Source organism: Polistes dominula, unplaced genomic scaffold (assembly GCF_049000335.1).
Source record: "Polistes dominula isolate Pdom_NZ unplaced genomic scaffold, Pdom_raw_medaka contig_25, whole genome shotgun sequence".
NCBI classification, from domain to species: domain Eukaryota; kingdom Metazoa; phylum Arthropoda; class Insecta; order Hymenoptera; family Vespidae; genus Polistes; species Polistes dominula.
The window spans coordinates 46,283-62,252 of NW_028301094.1; the positions used below are offsets into that span (position 1 = coordinate 46,283).

The 15,970-nt window shown below is 33.9% G+C and overlaps 3 protein-coding genes across 3 annotated transcripts; 2 read left to right on the forward strand and 1 right to left on the reverse strand.

Annotated features, from left to right (window-relative positions):
• Nucleotides 1–60: 60 nt before the first annotated feature.
• LOC107072815 (uncharacterized) lies at nucleotides 61–4,986 on the reverse strand. The gene is made up of 6 exons (XM_015333062.2): nucleotides 4,833–4,986; nucleotides 4,630–4,758; nucleotides 1,444–2,616; nucleotides 802–931; nucleotides 562–703; nucleotides 61–408 (listed from the first exon to the last, which is right to left on the reverse strand). The coding sequence occupies exons 2-6, from the start codon at nucleotides 4,724–4,726 to the stop codon at nucleotides 220–222; spliced, it is 1,731 nt and encodes a 576-aa protein (XP_015188548.2). The 5' UTR covers nucleotides 4,727–4,758; nucleotides 4,833–4,986; the 3' UTR covers nucleotides 61–219.
• A 146-nt stretch (nucleotides 4,987–5,132) lies between these two features.
• Nucleotides 5,133–9,747, forward strand: LOC107072817 (uncharacterized). The gene is made up of 3 exons (XM_089176442.1): nucleotides 5,133–7,544; nucleotides 7,805–8,068; nucleotides 8,209–9,747. Exons 1-3 carry the CDS (start codon nucleotides 7,487–7,489, stop codon nucleotides 9,534–9,536), a joined length of 1,650 nt encoding a protein of 549 aa, XP_089032568.1. The 5' UTR covers nucleotides 5,133–7,486; the 3' UTR covers nucleotides 9,537–9,747.
• Nucleotides 9,748–11,482: 1,735 nt separating this feature from the next.
• Nucleotides 11,483–15,946, forward strand: LOC107072820 (uncharacterized). Its single transcript, XM_015333066.2, has 3 exons — nucleotides 11,483–11,757; nucleotides 11,876–12,135; nucleotides 12,239–15,946. Exons 1-3 carry the CDS (start codon nucleotides 11,483–11,485, stop codon nucleotides 12,826–12,828), a joined length of 1,125 nt encoding a protein of 374 aa, XP_015188552.2. The 3' UTR covers nucleotides 12,829–15,946.
• The last annotated feature ends 24 nt before the right edge of the window (nucleotides 15,947–15,970 follow it).

The window sequence follows — 15,970 nt, forward strand, 5'->3', positions numbered from 1 at the left end:
AGAAAAGTGGAACTTGCAATATGTATTAATTACCCTGAGAAATAAACATCTCGCTTTACGCTCGATGCGAACATTAGTTTAATTGAACTTTTACATCTGCATATTACATACGGTTATAAACGAGTAGATATACAAATTAAATGCATATAGAAATATATGTATACATATTTCTATAATAATATAGCACATAATTGAATATTATTACATTAAATAACATTATTAATCTTCGACAGTACGGAAAGTAATCTTTCCATTGTCATTTAATCCAGTGGTTGCTGATTTATGAGCAATAGTCCTTCCAGAATCATCTGTAACACTGGAAGATCGGGAACTAGCAAAGACACCAATTGGTCCTCCTGACGGTGCTGGTAATGGGTCAGCAAATCGAGATTCTACTCCTGGTGCAACCTATATCATTGACGTTTACAAATTATAAATATTTATTAATATTTTTATAAGAATTAACAATTGATTTATGATCTCAGCAATTAGATATAAATGATTAGATAACAAAACAATATGTAGCTGTAAGATAATTAGATTGTTAAATGACAAACTTACGGGACTTATCTGACCGGCCTGGTAACCACCTCCAGGTCCGACACTAATACTTGAAATAGCGGATTGAATTCCTGGATCAGAAGAACCAAAACCATAACCAGGACCACCTCCTCCTCCTATTCCGTTATTTGCGTCGAATAACCTGTATGTTTAAAAAACAAAATAATATTTATATATTTAAACACAAAATATATTATTTATGTGTAAATCAGTATGGGAAACACTCGACGAAAAACTTACGCTCGTTGTTGAGCTTCGAATTGTGCTTGAATGCGCCTGAAATGATCTTCCATCATGCGTTGGTGGAATGAGAAGCCGTTGTCAAAATCAGAGCCAAATCCAGGGTTAAATCCAGGTTGGTAACCAGTACCTATAGAACGTCGTTCAAATTCATTTAGGAAAAATTTGCTATTGAATTCTATTCGAAGTTATTTTTTTAACCCCTTAAAAATGTTCGTTGTCGAAAATGGACGAGAAATAAAAGTAAGTTAGACATTTGGTGGATATTTCCTTGTCATTTGATGACAAGGTATTCAAGGTTCAAAGGTTTTCAACATATCGCTTTACATTCATTAACATTCTACGCGATCATTTATCAACGAATCGTGGTTTTAGATAAGCTGGGAATTCGTATTTTTCCGTATTATTACAAGTTTTAATGATCTGTCTTTCCAAACAGATTTCATGATTACCTACGTTAATAATAGATAAGCATTGACATTATTTTTCAACGACAATGATTAAATTGATTTTTTCGTTTTTTTTTTTTTAATTTGAAATTAATTTTCATATCATTTCTACTGTAATAACATTCGGTTCCAATTACTACAAAGGTTTTCAATACAATTTATTTGCCATTAGATCAGACAGTCATATTCCTACCTACGGCACCAGGAGAGTATCCTGAATTATCCGGAAATGCGGTTCCAGCACTATTATCGGGGAACCCGCCACGACTATTAAACGATGGTGATGATCCAGAACTATAGGAAGCACCTGCAGCTGCTCCAGCGTATCCGGGTCCAGAATTAGTCCAGGCATAATTAGGTCCCTGAACCCCATTCGCGGGAGGATAATCGAAATTGGGACTGTATGGACCTCCGAAAGTACGACTTGGGAAATTTTGTGGGCCGCTGGATGGTATGGAGTTAGGATTATTAACTGGACTGGCATTATTTCCAGTTGTCGGATTATTCGAAGGTAACTTGTCGGACTTGTCTTCCGTATTGAAATAAGAACGAGAATTTGTTTTAGGTTTCACAGGAGTATTTTGAGAAGCGTCATTGGTGGCCGGCCATACATTTTCGGATCCATATCCATTGGGATTGTAGTAAGGATTATTAAAAGGAAATCCACCGCGCGAATTGAAAAGTGGATTGTCTGGATTACTCGACGATGATGCACCGGCGCTGGCGAAACTGCTAGCGGATGCACTCGCCGACCCGGGACCATGATTGGTACTGGTAAATGCATAATTAGGACCATAAGGAGGTATAGAGTTATATCCTGGGAATGGGTAACTACCAGGTTGCGAATAACTCGGATTAAATCTTGATTCGTTAGGATTAGAACCTGACGACGGTGAGGATGGACTTTTGTCTTTGTTATCGGGCGTATCTGCTTTCATTCGAGGTGATAAGGCCGATGGTTTTTTGTCTCCTTTTTCATCTGGATTAGTTGGCTTCGATGTAGAATCATCTTTGGTGTCGAATGCCGATCTTGATCCCAACTGAGGCTTATTCGTAGTCGTTTCTGTTGATGTTGGATTTGATTTAGTCGTAGGTTTAGACGAGATTGCGTTGGAGGTGGTGGTACTTGGTGGTTTGGTCGATTTAGGTTTTGGTGTAGTAGTTTTCGTGGTGCTAGGACTCGTAGTGCCAGGACTCGTAGTGCCAGGACTCGGAGTGCCAGGATTTTTGGTGGTAAGACTAGTATTATCCTCATTACTCTCAGTAGTTGTCTTAGCATCGGTATCCTTGGAATCAGCCGCACGTTTAATTATCTTGACTAAATCGTAGTCTTCCGGCCCGTAACTATCGACACTCCTTTCGACATCTTGATCGATAAAAAAAACATAATACACGTACAATTATCCGATTAATAATATTCGAATTTTCATTTTTCCTACTCGTATACATGCTATTAGTCCAAGGATACCATTCCATTTTCTTGACCACAAACACAAAACACATTTGATATTTTAACGTAGTAATATGTTAACCAACATAAAAGTAAGAGTAAAAAAAAAAATAAAAAAATTAACTTTATATGATTTTATTGAATGCGCATTTATACATTTATGGAATACTTCCGATTCAACATTATCGAACTGAGAAAGGAATAAGAAAAATGTCATTTTGTCACGAAAGTACGATAAAACACGTCTAACCAGATTTTTTGCGATGATTTTTCACTTGAGTAGCATACTTGGAGAAAGTTTGAAAAGCAAAAAGACATTCATTGTCATTTAAATGAAATGAAAATGAAGAATAAACGATTCGTTTTGAGATGGTATTATGGCGATGAGATGCAGAACGATAAGAAAACATAAAGAGAAAACGGAGGGAAAGGAAAATATCGATGTTTTTGTCCGGGTCAAGGTAGGGAACAGAAACGAGGTCATGGTTCAGAAACGTCTCGGTAGATTATTTCACTGTGGATCGTGATACTTGTTGTTTTACATACATATTACATGCATATTACATGCGAACAACGATACTACGGCGAACTATACTGCCATTACATGTATACATATATCGATAGACAGATATGACTATCTATTATCGCGATTATAGACACATACATAGATACACATACATAGATACACATACATAGATGCATAGAGATGATAGTTTATTTTGCCAGTACGATTCGCAATCGGAGTTTAGAATCACTTTGCGCATTAGACGAAACCGGAAATTCTTGAAAGTCTTATAAGATGTAACAGTTAAATCACTTTTACAATCTTCTTTTAAATATACTTTAATATTTTTTACGATATGCTATAATCATAGAAAATTTTGTAATAACCATAATTTTCAATTGAAAATCATTATTTATGTTATACGTATACTATATACGTGAGGGATTCAACATTAATTAACATTTTCTAATGCGTATAAACGTTTGCAAAATTTCCATGAATTTTTGGGTTATCGAATAATATTCCAATTGATTCAAAACTTTAGACATATGTTCAAAGTTCATTCATCGCTACATAAAATGCATACACATACGTATCTTATTTGCACTTATGTTTAATTCCTATGGCTATACAGTTATATATATATATATATATATAAAACATAAATACACAACGTTAGTATTCGTCATGATAAACAATTAACAAAATTAGTTGACTACTAAATTAAATACACAAGAACAATAAAATATCCAATAAAATCGATCGATCCGTTGTCGATCGGTTTTACTCGACAATTTCGAAGTTTAAGAAGAATAGGTTACTTTTCTTTCACTTTTTATTCCTAACTTTGCTCTTACGATTTGTGTTATATAAATGAAGTTGTCAAGACATTTTCACAGACGAACGAATTTACGTCTCGGTTATCTTGCAACAGTCTTTGAAATCCCGGTTCTCGGCAATTTGTCTTAAACACACAAGGCGATTTGCGTTTACGTAAGATAGCTTCGAATTTGTTTCTTTTTATTATTAATCTCGTAGATTAAAAATGATTAAAAAATGATTTCCCCTTTTTTATCCCATGACGACGTTATAGAAGCGATTGACAAATTTCTAAATTTTATAGAGCATATATAATATTATACAAAACATAAAGATAGAAGTAATATGATACAAGAAAGGTTAAAGAAAACAAAAAAGAAATACAATTAATTTTCTTTTAATCATTATAGTCTCTTTTGTCCGTTAATGTTAGCATAAATGACAGAACAACGATCGAGTAAGAATACGTTTACGTGTTAGTGCACGAATCTAAATGAACATAACTCGTACCGTTGGAACCGATGGTTACATTATTTTTTCTTCTTTCTATTTCGTATTAATTAATATTGTTGTAAAAAGGAAATAAAAAACAAATTAGTACTCACCTCTACGATTTCTACTAGCACGGACAAAGGAATTCAAATGGGCGTTGGATCCAACGACTGCAAAAATGAGCAGTAGACCGTACAGTCTGATATCCATCGCAAATAAAGATCGTTCAAATTACGACGTGCCTTAAATAACAGTAACAACAAAAATGCACAAAATAATAAATAAGAGAAAAAAAAGAAGAATAGAATTTAATTACGTTTCGCTCTTATTGGTCTCTCTTTTGTCGTTGATATATCGTTGATATAACAAGCGGAGAACGCGCAAACCAAAATTTTGCCACTAACAAATTCTGACGTACGTTGTGTTGCAAGAGAATGACTACTGAGTCAGCTGGAGTTGGCGATCATCTTATATAGCATTCGCTCGTATCAACAACGTTACCTCCTGAAAGCATCTTTTTCAGGCGCGATAGCCTGTCTTAGCGAAAACTTCGACGTGGAAGAAGAAAAAGAAGAAAAAGAAGAAGAATTCGTCTTCTCATGTAGGAACATCATCTTCGAGCTATTACGAGTGTGTGTACGACGGGCGAAACGTTGGAATTTCACAAAAAATTCATTCTTTTTTGACTCGTCTTAATGAATGATGTAATCTTTCGATATATATTTAGACACATACTCTATAAAAAGTTGTTATCAAGCAGCAGCAAATGCATTGAAACATGCGAGTTGTATCTTTTCGTTTAATTTTGATGATATACGTATAGGTAATTTATATATATATATATATATATATTAATCGTATAAACCTTGGCAATGATCTTGTTTGGTCTATACCACCGAGTATCGTAATCGACCAAAATCTCCATTCATTTTTGTACGTCCGACGAACCTTGTAGACAAATTTTTTAATCGTTTGAGCAAAATAGTCGATAACCCTGAACGATAATGTGTGGCCAAGCTAATCGATGGTCAAAGTTCTTTCTAGTTATTCAAATAATCCAATTAAATTATTTCAACTATGATTTTTGTTTTGTGTCTTATTCAAAAAAATATATTATTATTCTTCTTCTTCTTCTTCTTCTTATTATTATTATTCTTATTATTATTGTTATTAAGAGGAGAAGAAAAATATGGAAATAAATAAAAACACCGTAAAGAGAGATAAGACGATTTTCTCATTTTCAAAAGTAGAAACGAGTAATTATTTATAAGCAACCGGATCGTGACCGGTCTGGCATATCCTGTTACGCGTTGATAATCGATCGTTGAGAATCGAAAAATAACGTTTCTCGCACCCCTCGAACATACGTAGGTAAAGTACATAGCCAAGAGAAAGAATTAAATAATAATTCAATTTAATATCTATGGTTCATCGATTAATGGGTAGCACCTATCAAATTACTACCTGCCAACGTTTCCAATTCGAAGAATATTATGCAGTTAATTGTTGGAATGTTATCATAGGATGAAGACAAAGAAAATCACGTCAAGTTGTTATTTAAGTGTTTGAAATATCACACAGGAGACTCACCGATGAATGAATCTTTTTCGGTTTTATCGTTTCGAACAATGTTATAAAAGTAAATTTAAAAATACATTTAAAATACATTTAAAATACATTTGAAAATTTGTATTGAGATTTTAAGTTTGTAGTACACATTTTCTATGCGACAAAGGTATAAAGAAGACAAATAATGAAATAAATTACTTCCTGAAAGTAGAACAAAATAATTGTCTGACTGGAAAGATATATATATATATATATATAATTACATATGTATAAAGGTTTATCCAAAATTATCAGAGCATTAAATCATGAAAATAATGAACATTAAAATATTAGTCATTTGGGTGGGTCATTATTCAAAGAAAAAATAAGACAAGAGTGATAATATTCTGATCGGTCTGAAAATGTTGCAGCAAGAGAAAGCCGTGAAAGAAATTATCTGCGTACGATTCATCGTAAGTAAATGATATCCTTGCAATATTTATCTATCCGTGTGTGTACAGATGTCGAATGCACGTGAAATAATATTACATATCAGGAATTGTTTTGTTTAGATTAGAACGTTCGAATTTGTTGTCGAGCGTCAATTGAACATCCTCGATTTAATCGAAAAATCTGGAAAATATTTTTATTTCTAAAATCTAGAAATATTTCCATTTGTAAAACGTACGAAGAATCATCGAAGATCCAACAACGGCGTCGTCGTTAGTTATTAGTTTTTGATAGAAACGTGGCTGACGCTATTGATCATTATAATACTGGGAAATACCCACATTGGCGAAAGTAGTTTACCTCGTACGTAATAATTCATTACCATGAACAACGATTTCTTTCATTCGGTTCTTCTTTCTTTTTTATATCTATTTTCCTTGATACATCGATTGATAAATTTCATTATCAAGGTAAGCAAAAGTATTCCCGAAGAAATGAAAGTATTAATAAATTCGATGCACAATATTTCTAATTCTTTCAAGATTGTTTTATTCTTAAAAATTCATAAACATATTATAATCGAAAAGAGAATTTCGTGATTCATCTTTCAAAATAGAAATTCCACGCGTGAGATTACCAAATTCTTTTCTTGTCAAATGAAATATAAAAAGAGATTCTTTTGTTAAGCACACTTTAAGTGCTATAAAATAAGGAAACAATTCCACGCGTTTATCTTAAACCCTCTTAGGAAACTTTGATAAACAAGGCAGGAAAATACAAATACCAATGGAATGTTACACTCATTAGGTTGTTAATGCTTTTTCTTCGCTTTTAATGTTAGCTTTTTCGAAACGTATATAAAGCAAAAGGACAATTTTCAATTCTTCAGTATTGCTCGAAAATTCGTCGCGTGAAAAGCTTCAAAGGAAAAGGAAAAAGAAAAGAAAGTACATAATAATAATAATAATAAACATGTCGACTATCGCATTTTTAATTCTGGCAGCCCTACAACTCTTGCACGGTATCAAATGTAAGTCTTACATTTAAGGAAACGTTAAATTTATTTCATTACATTATTTTCTTTCATAAATATGAATAACGACAAATTTGACGTAAGCGAAATTTAATATGAGGAATTGAAAAATGCATATATATACTGTTCGTGACTCATTCAAATGCAATATCATTTAATAAATCAACTCTAAGTTTTGATTACATATGTTATTGATTTTTGTGAAATATTTTGGTGAAAATGATACGAGCTCTAATGATATTTTTTTCTTTATTCAGGTACTCCTGTAAATAATGAAGAAAAAGTGGATAGAATTACGAGAGATGTACAGTTCTTAGAGCAACGCCCAAGACTATGGTCATCTTTTACAAATTCTTGGAACATTCCTGATCTTTCATCTATCGGTGATATTTTCAAGGACGATGATAAGGAGGACGATGATGACAGTGATGCAGAGAAAATACCTGATATAAATGAGAGGCTTGGAGGATTGGAGGAATCACAGAAAGAAATGATTTCGCTTTTGAAGAAATTATCCAATGGTGAGATCAGAATCATCTAATTGAAACTATTATTTAAGTAAAAATCTTACGAAAAGTAACATATTACTAAAGATTTTTCAAATAGTCTATTTAATTTTAAGTGACCAATATGATAAATAATTCTTAATGTTACTATACAGATATATCAGCCATGAAGGATCAAATGCAAGAACAAGAAATAAATAAAAATCAACAGAGTCCGTATACTTATATTATTATAATTCACGAAGGAACAGACGTAAAAGTTCACAATTTTACGAGTAGTACGTTCCTGACTAGTCCGCCTATCATAGAAACGTCCACTTTCCAGACAACTCAACAAACTCAATCTCAAACAACCGAACAAAATGAGAGCACTACTGTAAATTCTAACGCTGAAATCGAAACAGTATCGATCGAATCAATTAATCAAGAAAGTTCTACACCCAATATTATTTCTAGTACATCTTTTCCGTCAGAAACGGAAATTCCATCAACAACATTAGAAACTCGAGCTGAAACAATTGAACAAAATGAGAGTACTACTGCAAATTCTAATATCAAAACCACACAAGTATCGATCGATTCGAATAGTCAAGAAAGTTCTACGCCCAACATTATCTCTAGTACATATTTTTCGTCAGAAACGGAAATTCCATCAACAACGTTAGAAACTCGAGCTGAAACAATTGAACAAAATGAGAGTACTACTGCAAATTCTAATATCGAAACCACACAAGTATCGATCGATTCGATTAGTCAAGAAAGTTCTACGCCCAACATTATCTCTAGTACATATTTTTCTTCAGAAACGGAAATTCCATCAACAACGTTAGAAACTCGAGCTGAAACAATTGAACAAAATGAGAGTACTACAGTAAATTCTAATGTTGAAACCACACAAGTATCGATCGATTCGATTAGTCAAGAAAGTTCTACGCCCAACATTATCTCTAGTACATATTTTTCTTCAGAAACGGAAATTCCATTAACAACGTTAGAAACTCGAGCTGAAACAATTGAACAAAATGAGAGTACTACTGCAAATTCTAATATCGAAACCACACAAGTATCGATCGATTCGATTAGTCAAGAAAGTTCTACGCCCAACATTATCTCTAGTACATATTTTTCTTCAGAAACGGAAATTCCATCAACAACGTTAGAAACTCGAGCTGAAACAATTGAACAAAATGAGAGTACTACAGTAAATTCTAATGTTGAAACCACACAAGTATCGATCGATTCGATTAGTCAAGAAAGTTCTACGCCCAACATTATCTCTAGTACATATTTTTCTTCAGAAACGGAAATTCCATCAACAACGTTAGAAACTCGAGCTGAAACAATTGAACAAAATGAGAGCACTACTGCAAATTCTAACGCTGAAATCGAAGCTGTATCGATCGATTCGATCAGTCAAGAAAATTCTACACCCAACATTATTTTAAGTACATCTTTACCTGTTGTCAGTGAAACCACAGAGTAGTCGACTGTTTAAATATATTAAAATGTACCAATTGTAATAAATAATAAGTCGTAAAATAAGTTATACGCGCAATTTATAATATCTGAAAATATGCATTGACGTAATATATAGTAATCTTAATTCTGGGTATAAAAATAAAAAGAAGAAGAAAAAATGAAGCAATGAAAAATTCCATGTTAATACACAATGTTTATTAAAACACGAGAAAATATGTTCTTGAGTATGCATTTCTTCAATGTTATCACGTATTCATTCGAAATTATGACTAATCAAACGGGAAGTTTTTAATATAATTTCAAAAGAGATAATTTCAAGTCAAATAATGTCAAATTATGTTTTATTTTTATCGAAATATATTCAATATAAAAGTGTAGAATCTTTTCAATCTACCTTGATCTACTTTAGAAGAACTTTTGTATAGGCAAATCATCGATGTATTATATCACTTGTTTCTTGAATTAAACATAAGTTATACATACATATATACATTCGATCATTTTGTATAATTCTTCGATTAATGAGAGTACTGTTTTTCTATGTATCAACTTAATTAACTCTATCTATTCTCTTAAGATTATGTGCGTATGTTTATATATCTGAATATGTTTTTATCGATTCTATCATCGAAACTGTACAATTATTGCACAAGTCTCGTACACTTTGACAGAGCCTAGTCAGAAGCAATCTTGTGGGATTCCACAAGGCCATTATAGCTGACTATAGCGTCACATACATCGTATTCAAACGACGTTCCGTATCCATCTCGTTAAAAAATAATAAGAAAAGAAAGACGAAAAAAACACTAAGAAGACGAAGAAACGATGGACCTTTATTTTTACGAGGGAGAGAGAAATAAACAGTTATTTTACTCAGAATACTATTGAACTTATGAAATTATGTCATTGGGTATATATGAATTCGATGAAAATCGAGATGCCCGTTCGTTCGATGACCACGAACAACACTTAAGAAGAAAAGGATATATTACGTGGACAGAGACGACTAGAATTTAAATGTGACTTTTAAGGTCATGCGTATACATTAAAAAAGGGTAGAGCAGAGTCACGGAGAACTCAGAACGTTTTTAGACATGGCTTCGTACGTTAAGTACTTAGTTTTTATTTTTTTCTTCCGTCGTTGTGCTCGCCAGAGCAGGTAAGGAACCTTTTACTATTTCGCTCGAAATGACCGAATATTTTTATTTTTATTTTCCAACGTGCGACCAAATGTGTGACAGTGTTCTCTTACAAATATTCAAACTGTGTCACAACACAGACATTTATGATTCGGATTAGTATAGAAAATTTCAAGTGAAATGGTGACAATTCAGTCACCATTGTGATGCAGTGTGAATTATTGGAACGTTGAAGTATCGATTATATTTTATCTCTTACTATGGAGTACTTGAAATCTAGACGTTTGACAGTTGACATGCATTGTTTCTTTTTCTCCTATTTTATCGTGACATGTATCTGAAATGTGAAAATTAGTTTGTAAGATAATAACTTTTGAAACATGTGGAAGTTGTATATGTCGTGAAATTTTAAAATCAAGGACAGGCTAAGGGAATAGTTTATAATTTGTAGGAATATTACTTTGTTTTGTAATTATTAAAATTTAGTCGAATTTTTCAAAAGTATATTAAAAAGTATACAATTACGGCCGCATAGAAAATTCGCTGAGTTTTCTTGTCTTCTCGTTAAAAGAAAAAAACGAATAGAGAGAAAGAAAGACTACATTTTCCAACGTGTTCGACGTGACGAGAAAAAGAAATGGAAGGTTATAAAAGGTTTAGCGTGTTCATTCCCTTTCGAACAATTTCCTCTTTTCTACGTGTCACGAAGGAAATGTTTTCTTCTTCTTCTTCTTCTCTTCTTTCTCTTTTTCTCTTTTTTTTTCTCTTTTCTCTTTTCTCTAGTCTCTTTTGTTTGTTTTCCTCTTCATTCATGCTCGCAGACGATCGCGTGCACTTCAACGATGAACACGAGAAACGATGGAACACACCACCAGAACTGACACCAGAGCAGGTTACCAGGAAAAAGGTAGAGACGATAAATGGAAGAGCTGAGGCACGATTTCTTCCATTCAGTGCAAGCTTCAACATAAACTCTGGCCAGGACAATAGCGAGGCTTTGCAATTGGGAGCGAGCCTCGGGGGTATCAGTGTATCTCACAGTTCTAGTTTCTCTCAGGTTGCAACCAATTCCTTCGGGAATACAGGGTATGAGTAAAAAGAATTTTACTCGCGACTTCCTATTTTTACGACTATTTATATTTTATATGAAAAGGTAATAGAGTAATAGAGTAGTAAATAAAGTGTGATTAATTGTTTTTTTAAGATCTTCGTTATCTGCTAGTCAATCTTCGTCGTTCGCTGCAGGATCGGCAGGAATTTCTGCATCGAATGCTAATTCATTTAGCGTTGGTCAAACAAGTGCTTCCTCTCAAGCAAACGCACAAAACGGCCAGGCAAGTTCTGGTTCGCAGGCATCGATTGGTTCTTCCGTGCAAGTTCTCTCCGATGGTTTGATACTAGGACAACCTCAAGGTTCAAGAAAACCAATTTGGACCAACATCGGACCTAATCATGATTTTCCTGGTGCGATATTCAAATATTCATCATTATCTATGCATAAACCTGTTGAATATAACGCGAGTCATTAGCATAATTCGATATAAGTAATTTGATACCTTGTCAACAGGTCACCCAATCTCCAACAGACCAACATTAACTATACAAGAAGCACCAATCACCGCCACTAGCAGCAGCAGCAGCAGCAGCAGCAATGGACCGAAACGACCGATAACGTTAACGTTAGGTGGCTACGATTCGCGCTGGCAACAAAATAGACCACAACTCGAAACGAACGAATGGTATCCTAACGGGGGAAGCAACTTTCAAGGACATCAGTGGAGGCCACATTCAAAGCACGAGTATGCTCAAGGCTATCCGTCGATTCCTAACTCGTGGTTGCAGGGTCAAGGACAGTCAACAAGCGGAGGTTCTGCTAATTCCGCAGCTCATGCTCATGGATTGATTACTTCGGTTCATCGAAATCCTTATGGACGAAACGATGGCAACTTTGCTAATGTCAATTCCATGAATCAAGGTGGACTATCTATGGACTTTGTCAAATTTCCTAGACAAACTCATATTCAAAGTATACCAAGAGAATTTGTCAGGAGCAAACAAACGTTCAATGGCAAACATCGAAAAGAAGAAACGGATCTTGTAGAAGGTATTGTATCGGACATCGCAGATACGGTATCGGATTTGTTAGATATTTCGTAATTTTATTTCTTTTGATCTACCGACACTATATTTTAGTGATAATTCATTCATTTGACTCACGATCGTAGAGTTTGATAGATGATTAACGATCTGTTCATTATTTCCTTCTCAACGTTATCTCCTTATTCGAGGATGCCATTCCGAGAAATTGATCCACCTTGAGAGATACAAAGAATTAATTAATAATATTCTCATAAATCTCTTTGCACAGGGATGCAGATTATTATTTATCGTAGCGTTGTAAACGCTCTTTCATTCAAAATATGACCAAGTGCGTTTGCAATTATAGCATTTATATATTCTATGAATCAAAGTATCGAGAAATTGTATTGATTGTCCCATTTACGTCACTGCAAGATGCGTCAAATAGGTTCCGGCGTTTAAACAGGTGAAGGTCAAAATGCACCACAAAACCAACGAAAGATAATATCGTTCGCGCTTCTATTAAATGATGGTACAAAAAATTTCCTCCTTAACATCTGTACGTACATCTTTACCAACATAAGATAAAATAGAAGAAAAAATAATTATGAAAACTTTTACTAGTCCTCTCAAAGTACTACCGAATATATAAAATTAGAAAAAAATTCGAAACCATTTACTAGTACTATAGTAATAATAATATTAATAATTATAATAAACAAGGGACATGCCAAGTTATTATGTTGCAACGAGAAATACAAATGGTTTATTATTAGTATTATTAGACAATCTATAATTATTATCGGAACGTTAAAAACGTCATACGTGTATAGTGCACGTTTGTACGTGCAACAAACGATTGACTGAAAAATAAAAAGTTAATTGCAGGAAACGTGATCGCTACACTCGCAGTAATCAGTATCCATGAATTTTTCTTTCGATAATTTGCGATATTTTGATAGGGGGAAGTGCGAGTGACTAACTAATAACAAGCCAGTACGGATTCTGAAAATCCCCGATCAATTATTACATACTATGGAATTCATTATTCGTATGGTCTAGAATAAAAAAGAAATAACTCTATATAAAGTAATTCATTTGAATGAATTTAATTGATGCAATGGAACAAAAAAAAGAAAATATTTAAAAGAGGAAGAGTTAAACCCTTTTCTCATAGTCGCGTTCTATGCTTTGAATTATTGACTCGATGACTTTTATAGCTTACATACTCGTAGCCATTAAGTAACCCCGTTAACGATCTCGACCGTCGCGTCGACGTGTGCTCTACGAGTAGGAGGTAGTAACCCACTCTCGATAGATAGCATGCATATATGTCAGATTTGTAAACGATCAACGACCAACCAATCGACGATTGGACGAATCGACGAGAAGGAAATGTGAACAAAAAATTAATGATAATCCTACGAAGGATTATTATTCTTCCGTCTGACCTGAACAGCAATGGTCAAGGATAAGCAGGATTAACGTCCCTCTTCTTGGCGATCGTTACTGTCATCGCGGCATTGCTTTCAAATCTCAAGCGAGTTCGCATATAGGAAATGGCCAATGATCTCACACTTTTTTCCAAGTAAGAGGATTGCGCAAACGATTTCGAAGAAATGTAATTATTAAGCTCTACGTAAAGATGATTTAGGGTCCTTGCAGATTATTTATGTAACATGAATTTTTATTAGAAGAAACAACAAGAAACAAAAAGACAAAAAACAACAACGAATTACAATATGCACAAGAGAAAAGATTTAAGCATGAAATTAGATAGATATTAATAGTGCGTATAATTGTCTTGGGAAAAGATCTAATTAACTTGAATTGAAGGGATTAAAAAAAGTCAAAAGGAAAGGAATAAGACGTTAAAAGCGAAAGGAAAAGATGAAATCTGTCTTTATTTTAGGTTGCATACATTATCCGGTAGCATGGATAATGCTTTCGAGATATGCTCTACAATGTTTAATCTAAATATAGCTACATCGTTAAGATAATCATCGGTGAGAAAGAAGAGATAGGTGCAACAAGAGAGTAGAAAAAAAGTATATAATCGTCGAAGAAGAGAGATCGCGAAAATGCAAGGCATCCTGGCTATGAAACGCATTTAACTGCATCCATACGCAAGCAAGCAAGCAAGCAAGCAAGCAAGCAAGCAAGCCTTATTCGCCGCCTGCAGACTCGGTCTCCTTGCTCTTGAAAACAAGGGGACGTACTGTTCCTCGATCTACAGGACGATTCATAACATATTTATTTTGCCGTATTTTGCCGTATTTTGCAGTATTTTGCAGTATTTTGCAGTATTTTTCCAATGTCGTTATTTATGCTACGCTATTACCAAAATGATATCCTTATTATCAGATAAGGATTACGTAAGGGATGCTGCCTTTCTTTCTTGCGACATTTTCTCCTCGATTCTTCCTTTCACCGCGAACACAAATGATGATGCACATGCGTCGCGCGTTCTTATTTATATTATTGAAAATATGAGTGAAATAAAAGAGAACATTTATTAGAACGATTAAAAACCTGATAATAGGTTTGTAAATATCACGAATCTCGATGTGAAATATAAAAGATATTATTTATGTTATTATTTACTCCATAAATTGTCTTAATAGATGCTCAGTTCTCATCTCAGCACGCTTTACAAGTTAAATCTCATTGTAACGAAATTCATGGGACGAATTGCAAATTTGTTACGTGGTTAATGCCTTGTAAGACTCGTTTAAAATAAACGGAAGGAAAGAGAGGGAAGCCCGTACAAGTCGTCGTCGTCGTCGTCGTCGTCGTCGTCGTCGTTTAACCGTTGTAAGGTCAAGGCCGAGATGAGAGGTCGATGTTCAATGCACCATAGATGCACCTTAGATGCGCCATAGATGCACCATCGAACCATGGAACTATCTTTAAAAATGTATGCAATGTTCTCTTCTCCCTTTTTTTCTCCGTGCAACGTGGAAATAAATGAGCAGCGATCGCGAATAAAAAATGCTTACTTATCTTATTTACGTTAATGCAATGCGCTCGTTCGAGTTGCACTTGGAAAAACCCGTCTGAGACGTTAATATTGAACAATGAGTAATCAATTCGCTTTGATTTTTTATCTCCTGCTATTTAAATATTTTATTTAATTATATAACTTTTATTTATATTCATCCTCTAGAAATATATTTAATAAATTATTATGCGCATACATTTGATTATATACTATCAGGAA